This window comes from Hevea brasiliensis, chromosome 8 (genome assembly GCF_030052815.1).
Source record: "Hevea brasiliensis isolate MT/VB/25A 57/8 chromosome 8, ASM3005281v1, whole genome shotgun sequence".
In the NCBI taxonomy this organism is placed as follows: domain Eukaryota; kingdom Viridiplantae; phylum Streptophyta; class Magnoliopsida; order Malpighiales; family Euphorbiaceae; genus Hevea; species Hevea brasiliensis.
Window position 1 is genome coordinate 1,058,680 of NC_079500.1, and position 12,482 is coordinate 1,071,161.

General features: G+C 35.7%; 3 protein-coding genes across 5 annotated transcripts; 2 read left to right on the plus strand and 1 right to left on the minus strand.

Moving 5' to 3' along the window:
* Positions 1-73: 73 nt before the first annotated feature.
* On the plus strand, positions 74-1,799 carry LOC110647250 (60S ribosomal protein L6). The gene is made up of 4 exons (XM_021800988.2): positions 74-404; positions 848-954; positions 1,206-1,387; positions 1,485-1,799. Exons 1-4 carry the CDS (start codon positions 154-156, stop codon positions 1,638-1,640), a joined length of 696 nt encoding a protein of 231 aa, XP_021656680.2. The 5' UTR covers positions 74-153; the 3' UTR covers positions 1,641-1,799.
* A 1,426-nt stretch (positions 1,800-3,225) lies between these two features.
* Positions 3,226-10,256, plus strand: LOC110647246 (chaperone protein dnaJ GFA2, mitochondrial). Of its 3 annotated transcripts, XR_002493324.2 has the most exons (19): positions 3,226-3,500; positions 3,613-3,706; positions 3,961-4,035; positions 4,224-4,306; positions 4,511-4,594; positions 4,687-4,725; positions 5,188-5,286; positions 5,822-5,869; positions 5,958-6,045; positions 6,197-6,261; positions 6,355-6,429; positions 7,009-7,081; positions 7,735-7,826; positions 8,444-8,515; positions 8,817-8,873; positions 8,959-9,007; positions 9,607-9,673; positions 9,900-10,076; positions 10,200-10,256. XR_002493324.2 is itself a non-coding variant. In XM_021800986.2 (18 exons), exons 1-18 carry the CDS (start codon positions 3,414-3,416, stop codon positions 9,991-9,993), a joined length of 1,341 nt encoding a protein of 446 aa, XP_021656678.2. In that variant the 5' UTR covers positions 3,226-3,413; the 3' UTR covers positions 9,994-10,256. The 3 variants fall into 3 exon arrangements, 1 of the variants encoding a protein (XP_021656678.2); XR_002493325.2 differs by having other exon boundaries at positions 9,228-9,673; positions 9,900-10,256; XM_021800986.2 differs by having other exon boundaries at positions 9,900-10,256.
* A 1,378-nt stretch (positions 10,257-11,634) lies between these two features.
* On the minus strand, positions 11,635-11,973 carry LOC110647243 (uncharacterized). The gene has a single exon (XM_021800983.2). The coding sequence runs from the start codon at positions 11,971-11,973 to the stop codon at positions 11,635-11,637; it is 339 nt and encodes a 112-aa protein (XP_021656675.2).
* Positions 11,974-12,482: the final 509 nt, after the last annotated feature.

Below are 12,482 nucleotides of genomic sequence, written 5' to 3' on the forward strand. Positions count from 1 at the left end.
CCACAACCCGGTTCTGTCATTAGGGTTTCTATTCTAGGGTTTTTCATCGTTTCAGCGCCATCTTCTTATATACAAACGAGGCATATATAAGTTGAGTTTCTGGTTTTCAGTCTTCCATTTTCAGAGAGAGTGGTAGAACCCTAAGCCTAAGCAATGGCTCCCAAGACACCTAAGGTGAGCAGGAACCCAATTCTAGTTCGAGGAATTGGTAAGTACTCGAGATCTCAGATGTACCACAAGCGGGGTCTGTGGGCTATCAAGGCCAAGAATGGCGGTGTTTTCCCCAAGCACGACCCCAAACCCAAGGCAGCTACTCCTGCTGAGAAGCCACCGAAGTTCTACCCGGCTGACGATGTTAAGAAGCCTCTGCTTAACAAGCGCAAGCCTAAACCCACCAAACTCAGGTCTTTACTATTATCTATGAATTCGTATCTCTTTTTAATTTTGTATATATGTTCATTTTGTGGTTTTTTTTTATATGGTTATCTCCTGGCATTTGCTTTTAGTATTTTTTTTTCCTTCCTATTTGTTTTGAATTTTATAAATCTGTGCATTTTGGGGTTAAATTAGGATATATTTCTTGATTTCTTTATGATTGTGTAGATTTATTGATTTGGTGTAAATCTCTGTGCAATTTACTTTTAATAAATTATTGGTTTATCTTTATATGTATGTGATTGAGCATATGTTTGGGTACATTAAGAGAATACTGGTGGACTGATATAAATATGGTTTTAGTTGAAAGAGGATATAAGCAAATAATGGATGTCTAATTGTGGGTAAAGTGTGTGCATTATTTGCCAGTTAGGATGTGTTGTAATTGTTTGTTTTGTGTTTATGCTTTCAGGGCCAGCATTACTCCAGGAACTGTTTTGATCATTCTTGCTGGAAGGTTCAAGGGCAAGAGGGTTGTGTTCCTGAAGCAGCTTTCCTCTGGATTGCTTTTGGTCACTGGTGAGCATGTGTTACTTTTATGCTTTTGTATAATTTGGAAGATATTCACACACACACACACACACACACATATTGGAAGCACTTAAACCTTCTTAGGAAACAATCTATTTAATTAATGAGCAGAACTTTTGTGACTTGAAGGCCTGCTTCTCATGCAAGGGCATGATTGTTGTGTGCCCAAGCTCTACAGGCAAACAGGAAAATTGTTGACATATGCTTCGTTAGGTAATTTATGTTGCTGCCTGCTGCAGGTCCATTTAAGATCAATGGTGTCCCTTTGAGGAGAGTGAACCAATCTTATGTCATTGCAACTTCCTCCAAGGTTGACATCTCTGGAGTTAATGTTGATAACTTTGATGACAAATACTTTGCCAAGCAAGTTGAGAAGAAGAAAAAGAAGGGAGAGGGTGAGTTTTTTGAGGGAGACAAAGAGGTTGGTTTGCTAACTTATGGCCCATTTCCTAAGTGATTGTGTAAACTTTGTTATTGCTCTGTCCTAATATTGGTTTATGACCTAACTCACTTTTCAGGAAAAGAATGTACTCCCACAAGAGAAAAAAGATGATCAGAAGACTGTGGATGCACCATTGATTAAATCGATTGAGGGGGTCCCAGACCTGAAGGCTTATTTAGGGGCTAGATTTTCTCTTAAGGCAGGAATGAAACCTCATGAGCTTGTTTTTTAGAGGAAAAAAAGAATTAGGATTGTTCCCATGAATTTTTGCTTGATTTTGTTTGAACCTTATTTTAGCAGTTGTGCTGTTCTATTTTTGGCAATAGACCAGCTATATGAACCTGGAATATGGTGATGTACTGTGCAATGAAAATTTTCTTTTTCCCATTTCTGTTTGGGTGTCTTGATAGAATTCTGATTGCTCTGGTTTATATAATATAAGAATTATTTCTTTCAATATGATCTTTTCTTGATATGCATGTGCCTAGGAATTTGTGCTGTGCTTTTTGATAATTTTTCTCTGGATGATATGATGTGGAACGAATGATCTTCTTAGTTTATTTGCATTTTGTTTGATTTGGTTAGTTTTATTTGATCGTCATGCCTTATATTGTATGAATGGTGAAATTACATCGCGTCTATGGTCGTTATAAAGGGAACTAGCAGTATTTGATAGTTACTCGCTCTATTCATTATTTAAATAGCGCAATGCCAAACGAATTTGTGCTGGCAAATCCTTTTGAAGTAACATTTGTTCTCTGAATCCTGTGATGATTCAGTAAAGTTCGGGAATCTCTGAATCCGGTGAGGATTCAGTAAAGATCAGGAATTCATGTAGTTACTGGTGCCTGATCCTGTGTTCTATTGATTGAATGGTATTGCTTTTGAGTTCGACAGGAAATCATTCGATTGTGATTAATCTGGTTAAAGAATTCCTTGCTGGATTCAGAAAATGGGAAGAAGCAATTAGGCCGCGGCGTCCTGTCCTGTAATAAGCTGGAAAGTTCCTTATAATAAGCTGTCTGTTCTAACAGGCAATTTCCTAAAGAAATTTATGGGCACAGGAGGCCGCTTGCTTTGGAACTTATGTTGCCGCAGATGATACGGACCAGCGGCCAGAGCCACCACTTGGAATGATGTTACGTAGAGCACCATTGCTGCACGAAGAACATCATATAGTTTTGGTTTGCTCTGGGGTCTCTCCAGCTAAGCAGAGATTACTACCTTTCCCCTTGTATGCAATGTCACCCGCTACTGTTTATATCCAGTCTGCAACACATACCTCGTTCGAGCTGTATAATGGGGTTTGGAAGTTGGAAATGTATCGAATTCCTCATAAGTTCAGCTGGTTGCACTGCTTAGGATAGGCGAAAGTTAAAGTTATAATATCATTTTTTTATAATAAAAGATCTATAAAAGTATAATAGGAAAGTGAAATCCTGGACTATGTAAAGAGGGATTAGAAAAAAGGGTAAAACCCTAAATAAGTAAACTAAATAAATGAAAGCCGCACTAGGGGTGACTCTTTGGAGATCGAAATTGGCCCATGAGTGTTGTTACGGATCTGGTTTTAAAATTAATCAAAATCGATATTAAATCAAATTAAAATCGGTCGGATTGATTTCAGGAAAACTGATTTTTTTTTTAAAATAAAAATTTAATAAAATTATCAACCATTGAATTTATTTAAAACCAAAACTAAATCAAAATTTAACCAAAACCAAAATTGATTTTAAATTTGAGTTGAAACAATTCAATTCTAATTTCGAACCTAATGAGCCACGAAAAGCCCCCAAAACTGGCCAATAAGGTTGGGCTCATATGGCTCTCTCTCTCTCTCTCTCTCTCTCATCATAACTAGAACCTTCTAATCCCTAACAGAAGTTTTAGGGTTTTTCCTGGGTTTAAACCCCAAACTAACTTACTCCTACGCTAGAACCCATCTTTCTCTTTTGTTATTCAGAGACAGTAAAATTCCAGGAAAACCCTAAAAAGCCACCACCTAATGGGTCGCTCTTATGGCGTCAAACTTGTTGCTTGGCTCGCTCGCCGCTCCCCCTCATTCAACCTTTTCGAAGATTCTGCTGATACCGTACGATTCAATGCTCGATTTTGTTTATTTGTTTTTCATAAATTGTGATTTATAGTTGATGTATTTTTCATTTGGTGGGTGTTTCAATTTTGTCTAATTCGTCTAATTGCAGGTATATAAGAGTCTATCAAATGGGAGTTGTAGGAGATTGAGTAGTGGGATTTGTAACCCTGGTAGGGTTATTGGCAGTTACTCTCCCAAAAATGGTACTGTTGTTCTCTTTCTTTCCATCCTGTTTGGTTACTTAGAAAGCTGAAGAATCCAATAGAAACGAAAGTTCTGAATTCTTTGCCCATTTCGGTGAAGGGCTTTGAGTAAACAAGTTAAAATTATCGGTTGATTGTTAATCTAGAAAAGACTTGTTTTATGCCCACATTTTTCTAATTTATTATTTAATTTTCTAGCTACCACAAGTAGTATTTGTTGGTTTCTACTGAATTGCAAGTTTGGAAATGTGCAGCTAACCACAAAAACTGGTTGTTATTGGGATCTTTGAATGCCAATTTTAGGACAACGAGGTCAATTCATGGATCTGGTATTTCACAAATTGCTCCTGTTATGTTTTACTTTTATTTTAAGTTAAAACCCAATTTATGAATGTGTTTTATGTGAAACGTTTCATGGTACTATAATATATGTATTTTACTTGCTATATGTAGCAAAGCATTTTACTATATGTAGAAAAGCATTTTTTTATGGTTTTTTTTTTTTTTTTTGGTTCAGCTTATATGTCAAGAGATTATTATGACGTACTTGGTGTTAACAAGAATGCTAGTTCATCTGAAATAAAGAAAGCTTATTATTTGGTAGGTTTCTTACTTATTATTCTTTTTCTAATCTGTGTATTTAAGTGAAAATTGTGCATCTCTCCCTCTCTCTCTTTGATTTGGGATGTGTCTAGATTACTGTTATCTGCATTGTAAATTTGTAGGATTTCAGCTTCTACTCCCTGTATTAGACTATACTTTTTATTTCACAGTTTCTGATTTTACTTTTATATTATTCTGCAGCTGGCAAAGAAACTCCATCCTGATACAAATAAAGATGATCCTGAAGCTGAAAAGAAGTTTCAAGAAGTTTCAAAGGCATACGAGGTAGTTTTTACAGACTGGAAATCTGGTTTCTTTTTCTAGCCATCTTGCAGGTTGTACTAAATGAGGAATCTCTGTTTGTTCTGTTCTTGTAGGTTTTGAAAGATGATGAAAAACGTGCACAATATGATGAGGTTGCAAAATTAATTTATGTTTGTTACACTATTTATTAAAGGCCAAATGAATGCTTCTGCTGAATTACTTTGGTCTTTAAATTGATTTTGGGAATGAGACATCCTCGACCATATTCTGTCCTAGGAATCTTTTATATCACTGGAAAGAATATCATTCCATGGTGAATTAGTGCATCAAGATATATCATGAGGCCAATCTTTACATCCGGGCATCTTCCATATGTGTCTTGTATGTTTCATATGGTTGTTCACATATAGATCTCTGTCTCCTCACCACCCCCCCTCCTCCTCTTTTTTTCTCCTTTTCTTTTTCGAAGTTTCATGGTTATGGCAAAGTATTTCTATATGTTTTTGTGTTTGACAATTGGTATTCTTGTGCTTGCTAGCATTCTTGTTTTGACATAGTGATGCTCTCTTTAGTTAGTTTATGTACTGATATTGCTTGTATGCTCAATCTTATAGGTCGGCCATGATGCATATGAACATAACCTCAATGGAGATTTTCATCCTGGTGGACCAGGATTCGATAATCCATTTGACAGCTTCTTCAGAATGGATGATGTAATGACTTTTTTGATCTTCTGTCTCTTTGATTTGATTCTTCTAACTTGTAGGATCTCTTGTTTTATCAGTTATCATTTCATGCATCTTGCAACCTGAAACTTGCAACCTAATGAAATCTTAACGAAGTCCCTTCTTCACATTTTAGGGAGCCGCAAACTCTTGGGTTGAGTTTTTTTTTTTTTTGGGGGGGGGGGGGTGGGGGGGTTGTTGGGGTTTGAATTGTCAATTTTAAAGCATGCATTACTGAACAATTAAGTTACTAATACAATTAAAATTAGTTTATTATATAATGTGGATGTATGTTGAAATATACTGGAATCTCTGGATAAATATATTGAAGAATGAAAATTATAAATCACCTAATGGTTGCAGGAATAGAAGGAGATTCATTGTGTACATGTATATTGCAAGAATATGCATCCTTTCCTATTGGGCTTTCTGTTGTTTTTCTCAATATTTGATTTTCACCTTTGATGAAGTTTAACATGCTGTTCTTTTTTGAACAATGGCACACTTCTACAATGGACATCAGATATTCAACAACATATTTAAGCAGAAGCTTGGCGGCCAAGATGTCAAGGTTTTATCACTTTTCACCTATATTGTTGATCTCTTTGTGCCTTGGAATTAAATTTTTATGTGATTTCCCTGTTTTCCATCTTGCATAGGTTGCTATTGAACTATCCTTCATGGAAGCTGTTCAGGGATGCACCAAAACTATCACATTTCAAGCTGATATACCTTGTGAAGCTTGTCGTAAGTTTATTCTCTGCACTTGCTACTATTTGCAAACTTACTGATTTGGAATTTTACCACTTTTGTGGAATTTGTTAGTCCTCTTTTTGCTAGCATTCAAATGTAATTTTAAGAGTTATGCCTCCAGTTTTGCTTATGTTTAATTTTGCAGGTGGAGAAGGTATTCCTCCTGGGGTAAGACCCCAAATGTGTAAGAGCTGTAAAGGCACTGGCATGGTCAGTTTTTGCAAGAGACACACATGATGAGCATTACTTGTGCAGCAAAAGATGGCTTTTCTTAGCTGACATATTGTTTGACTACATATGCAGGTGTTTACCCAGAAAGGCTTTGTTAGTCTTCAGCATACTTGTAACAAATGTGGTGGAACTGGGCAAACTGTATCGGTATGCTACAAATTGACATATGTTTTCATTTTGTGTTTCTTAAATTCAACTTTACTTTCTTAATTTCCCATCATTCACATATTGATCATCTAAAAGTCTATGGTTGGCATTTTTAATCTACCATATGCAGTGTATAAATATCTGCTTTTGGATTTCATCAGTTAGGCAAATTCTGTAAATTAATCTTGTCAGCTATTTTTCCCATACATATTTTTTTTTCTACATGTTCTATTTCATTTAAGCTTTCCTAACGTCTTTCCATATTGTCGTGCAAGTCTAAAAAATATTGCAATTGACAATTGCGCTGTTCAAAGCGGTTCCACTAGGTCGTATACATCTTCTTGTGACTTTTCTTAGTTTACTATGTGAGATATATGCTTGATAGATAACTTTTGGAATCAATCATCCTATTGGAAAATTAGTTATATTTTAAAATTGGAGTTTTTCTTTAGATGAACTATTGCTATTTATTGAATCCTACTGCCCCTTGTGAAAATATATCAAACAATTGCTCCAGTGCCATAACATTTCATTTTTTAATATTATTGCAGCATTTTCTAATGCCACTATTGCTAGCAGAGTTTTTGCAGATCATGCAATGGTGGTAAAGTAGTGAGAGGAACAAAGTCTGTCAAATTGGATATTATGCCAGGTGTATTTTCTAGATCTTTAAGCATCTTGTTGAAATTTTCTGGTCTTTTGTAGTAACTTAGCCTGATTTTCTTTAATTGGTTGGCTCATACCTCATGCACTATGCTTGTCATTTATCTTGCATTGTTTGCTTCTGAATTCTTATCATGGTGGGCACCTTGCAGATAAATTAATAATTTATGCTGTTGCATAGTCTAAATTATTGCTTACTTTTTCATGTAAAGTGTGTGCAACTGGTAACTTGTATCTTTGGTAGGTGGACGCCTCTTCTCCACTAAATACAGTTTAACAAAATGAACTCATGTAATTTACTTAAATATATAAAAGAAAGGAGGTTATGGTACAAGGAAATTCTCTTAATGAAACTAGCTATTATTTAAAAAAATTTTGTTTAATGGCTTGAGTGGCTCTTAATTATTGTTGAAAGTTGATTCCTTTGCATTGAAGTTAGCTATTTCTCCACACCTTGTGTCACAGCAAACGAATAAGTTCTTAGCATTGTGTTAAGTTCTATGCAGTATATCTTTAATCAGGTGAAATGGCAATTATGACCCTTGGAAATACTTTTCTATTATCCGCTGTTCCTCATGGATACTTCCTGTGATAGATTTCCGTTTGGTTTGTGCTTGACGGTTGAGTCTATGCTGTCTGCAGGAGTGGATGACAATGAAACAATAAAGATGCCAAGAAGTGGTGGAGCAGACCCAGAGAGAAATCAATCTGGTGATCTATTTGTAACAATCAGGGTAACTTAACATCCTTGATGCTAAATATTGTGAGGCAGCTATATTCTCATCGTTTGTTCCTTAATTCTATGCTTGATTGTGAGAAATGTGCGAATGTGCTGTGGGCAAAGACCTAATTTTTTGGAGCTTGGTTTGGAATAAGGAGCGTGCTAAATTATCGTGTAGGTTCTAGGGCCATTTCCTTGCAGGATTTTTTTGGCAGCTTCTATCTGTTAATTATTTTTCCTTTTATTTGGTATGCTCAGATGGTTTTTTTAGAATTCATTCATTTAGCTAAGAATTTGGTGGACAGGAGTGTTCTTAGTTGCTGTCATATGTATTATGTATTTTTACTGAACTAAAGATCATTTACTATCACATAATTTTGTTGTTGGGGAAGTGTGGATGCCGTTTGTCTTGATAGACCATGCCTTCTGCCATAGTCAATGATTGCCTAGCAAGCTGGAGGTTGTTAAGGAGATGGAATGACCATATGGAGGATTAGTTCACTGTATCTGATGATTTTTTTTTTTTTTTTTTCGTTATGTAGGGGAATTTATTGCTCATCGTAAATTATTAGATACAACTATACTTCTAATTTTTCTAAAAACATTGTTATAATTTTCATTTCATCCCAGGTTCGGGAAGATCCTATTTTCCGTAGAGAAGGTTCTAACATTCATGTGGATGCTGTTTTGAGTGTTACTCAGGTAAAAACTTTTCTGTTATGTTTTTCATTGCTCAGTAATGACATTAAATTTCTAATGCATGGAAGTTTTTCTTGGTGTGGTTGATGGTTGGTTTTGTAGACTTTGATGGTTTCAATTTTCAAATCTGTTAGCTTTAGTCGTGGGTTTTGGTCATAAATAATGTCAGGTTCTCTGTTCAAAGTGTCTGCTTCTAGAAACTTATAAACCATACCAAACCGGCCTTCTTTGCTGTACCTACCACAACCCACAGATTTCCCTTGATATCTCTGATTTTGAAGTTCATTGAATTGCTCTTTTGCAGGCAATTTTGGGGGGAACCATCCAGGTTCCTACTCTCACAGGAGATGTTGTACTTAAGGTATGCTGAAATCTTTGTGAATGATTACCTATTTTTCAAAAACTAAGCTAGTCATCATTCTGTCTAATTTGGTTTATATTTCCAGGTCCGCCCTGGCACCCAGCCTGGCCAGAAGGTGGTCCTAAAGAAAAAAGGTGAGCACACATTAATACTTTGATATCATATTGCATTTGCTTAGAATAATTTTATGTGCAATATATGTGATCTAGGTTTTCAGTTGGTATGTCTTCGGTTATGGGCTGTTTAAGATTCTTGGTTTTTTTTCCTGTCGATAATTTATAGTTATAAATTCATGTTTATGTCATTTATTTATTTATTTTTCTTTACAAATTTTGAGCCGTTTGGTCTTTGTAGGTGACTACTGAATCATACAATTTTGAGGGAATGCTCTGGAATTCAATATGTTTTGGATTCACTGAGACTCTGGGAGGAATTCTTTTCAAACTTCTCTTTTGAACTGAGATGTGGCTGCGTGTTCTTCCTCCTATTATTCTTGTCTTTACATCATCGATGGACTAAATTTAGAATGTTTTCTCATTATGGCTGACGTGGAAGTCTGTTGCAATTTTATGTTAAATCTTGAATTGTTGCTGCTGAATTTTGTAAATCTCTCAGCATTTTGAATTGTGGTGCTTCATACATGTGTTAGGGACATGGGGTTATTCATTCTAGTAATCGTCTGTTTTAATTTGTACTCGAGTGAATAATAATTTGTCTCTGTGTGTATCAACAGGGATTAAAGCTCGCAGCTCTTACTCTTTTGGTGACCAATTTGTGCACTTCACTGTCAGCATTCCAACGTAGGGCTCTTGTCAGTTAAATAATTTCACATTTTTAATGTTTACTTTTGTGGCAATTCAATATTATAATATATGGTTACATAAAAAGCTAAGTTGTTTTAAAACTTAGCTTTTCATAATAGTATGGCATGGGCCTTTTGGGGATTGTGGATAATGTATCATCATCATTCATTGAATAGATAATTTGCTAATGCCTTGAGTTTATTTTTTTTTTGCCCCTCTACAGGAGCTTGACTCCAAGACAACGGGAATTGATTGAAGAGTTTTCCAAAGAAGAACAGGGTGAATATGGTAAGTGTGCTGCTGGAGCCTCTGGGTGAAAAGACAAGTGCAAAGCCTTCATCAACCGTCTCAGGGTCTGCAAGACAATATAAAAGAAAAGGGATACAGAATAGCAGGAAAGGTCATATTAATTATCCGATCTGTACTGGAAGTTTTGTAGGGTGAAATTTATTGAGATATATGTGACATTTTGTTTATTTTGAAGGAATGTAATATTTTTTCCCAATATTTTTTCCCCGTGCAGATCACAATCACATGTACGATATTATTTGAGGCCAAAATATGATCTCCTTTCATTCAATTGCAATAATCTTTGTACATAATTTACATTGTATTTTTATTACAATTATTATGTGGGTGCAGCATGCAACCCACCCATCAGAATGATCTTTACTTTCCCCACTTCAGCAGTAAATAGTAGATTATCTCTGTTTTCTGCTATTTTGTTGATCATCTCACACATTTTATAGTCCTTGACTGGTTGCTTTAAAGTAGATAAGCTTCCTGTATTAGATTTGCATGATGCAGTTTATCACATGGCTGTCCTCTTCGTGCTTTACTCTGATGATGGAGGGCTGGGCTCTTCAGGTAAGATACATCCCAGCAGTTCTGAAGTCCGAAAGGGAATTTTTGTGCTTTAATTGGTTTAACTTCAGGCTTCAACCAGTTCTGTTCCGGAGGTGATCAGGTTTGTTGGCTGTAATGAGCTGAAGATGCATCACAATCCAACTTTCAACTTCAACCCGTCTTGTCCAGCCCCGGTTGAATACAGGCTTTTGTTGTGCTTCAATGGAAGCTGCACCACAGTTCAAGAGGAGTACAAGTGCAAGAATAATTACTTCCTGCCTCAGTTGTAGAATGAAAATCAAATTAATTATAGTTGCACTATGTTTAGCAATCTTCTTATTTTCTAGGATGACATAAGCAAGATTTTTTTTTTCTTTTCTTTTTTTTGAAGGAATTTATTTCACCACCAAATTGGTTGCTACTGTATGCATTGTTGGAGAAGCAGCAGGGAATAAGTAATTGGAGCTCTTCAAATCTTTTGCCACCTTTTTGCGGATGTACTCCTATCACCACAGAGAAAGGCTTCTGAAAGAGAAATGACTAGAACAAACAACAAAGAGGACAAGATTAAATAAGAAAATGAATCTGTTAAAGGCCTCAGGCATCTATTTATTAATGCCAGATTCCACCTTATGAGAACTTAAAGGATGATCAAGAGCCTAAGCAGCTGCTCATGCATGCTTTCTGGAGTAAGTTGGAAGAGATGGACCACCACGGTGGGAAGTTGGAGCTTTGACTTAGATTATTATTCGAAACCAAATACGCTGAAAATCAATTGTAACTCTTTGACAACAGACCAAGAAACACTGAAGTTGAATATAAATATTTCCTGGAAAAGATAGCAAGTGGAATTGGGTGAGGACGCCAACTTGGGATAGTGAAATGCAGACGGCTAAACAGAAGTTAATGAAGAGATCACTGCAATTGCAAACCTAAAGCCAAAGAAAGTTGAATCAGAAGGAAGAATAATGAGAAAAGCAAACCTTTTCTTACCTCATAAACCCTTGTGCTATCCAGAGTTCAATCGATCTTGGCAAGTATATCAATCTCTTTTGCAAACAATCTACAAGAAGCAAAACAATGTTTTAAATGTGAGGGGGGATGTTTATAGCTCATTGAAACGTAGGCAAAATATCATCTTCTTGTTGAGTCATTCTTGAGAGTTCGTTTTGCAGCCACTCAGTTTCTGGATTTTTTAAGTACAACAGGCCTTCTATTTTCTTTATTGCAAACGGAATTAGTCCATTACATTTTCCTACAATCAGTTTTCCATTCTTTACTACATATGGGCTTTGTGGTTCTTGCCCTTGAAAAACAATTTGCTTGAGCAAAGACCAAGATTCAGTTAGAGACAACCCTTTTAGAACACATGATGTTGATGCGCTAGATACCATAGCTGCCTCTTCAGAGCTTCTTGTTATTATTATCCTGCTTTCCCTTGCACCACACATCAATAGTTTCTTTTAAGTCGAACCATTTTTTAGGATCATCATTCCAAACATCATCCAACACAAAGTAAATATTTCTTTCCGTCGATTTCTTTTTGAGGATGACTCTGGAATTGATGTAATCCAAGGTTTCCAGGTTCCCTATTGGTTGCAGATTCTATTGCTTTTCTACAATTGCTTTTATATCAAAGACATCAGAAACACTGTCCCAAACATGTCCAATAAAAACTCCAAGATTGCCTTCTTATCGTTGTCCCTCTTAATGACTATGAGCCAAGTTGCTCCTGGGACATTTGAGGCTCAACAAACATCAATAAAAACTCGGCTTGACTTGATTTATTTTCTAAATAAGTTAAATTAAAACATAATTTTTAAATTTGTTTAATAAACGAGTTGAACTCGAGTTTATTGATATTCAGTTCGTTAAGAGTCACTGGCTGATTCCTTTAATTAACATTATTTAATTTTATATTTATTATTTTAAGTCTAATAAAATTACATAGTTTTAAATT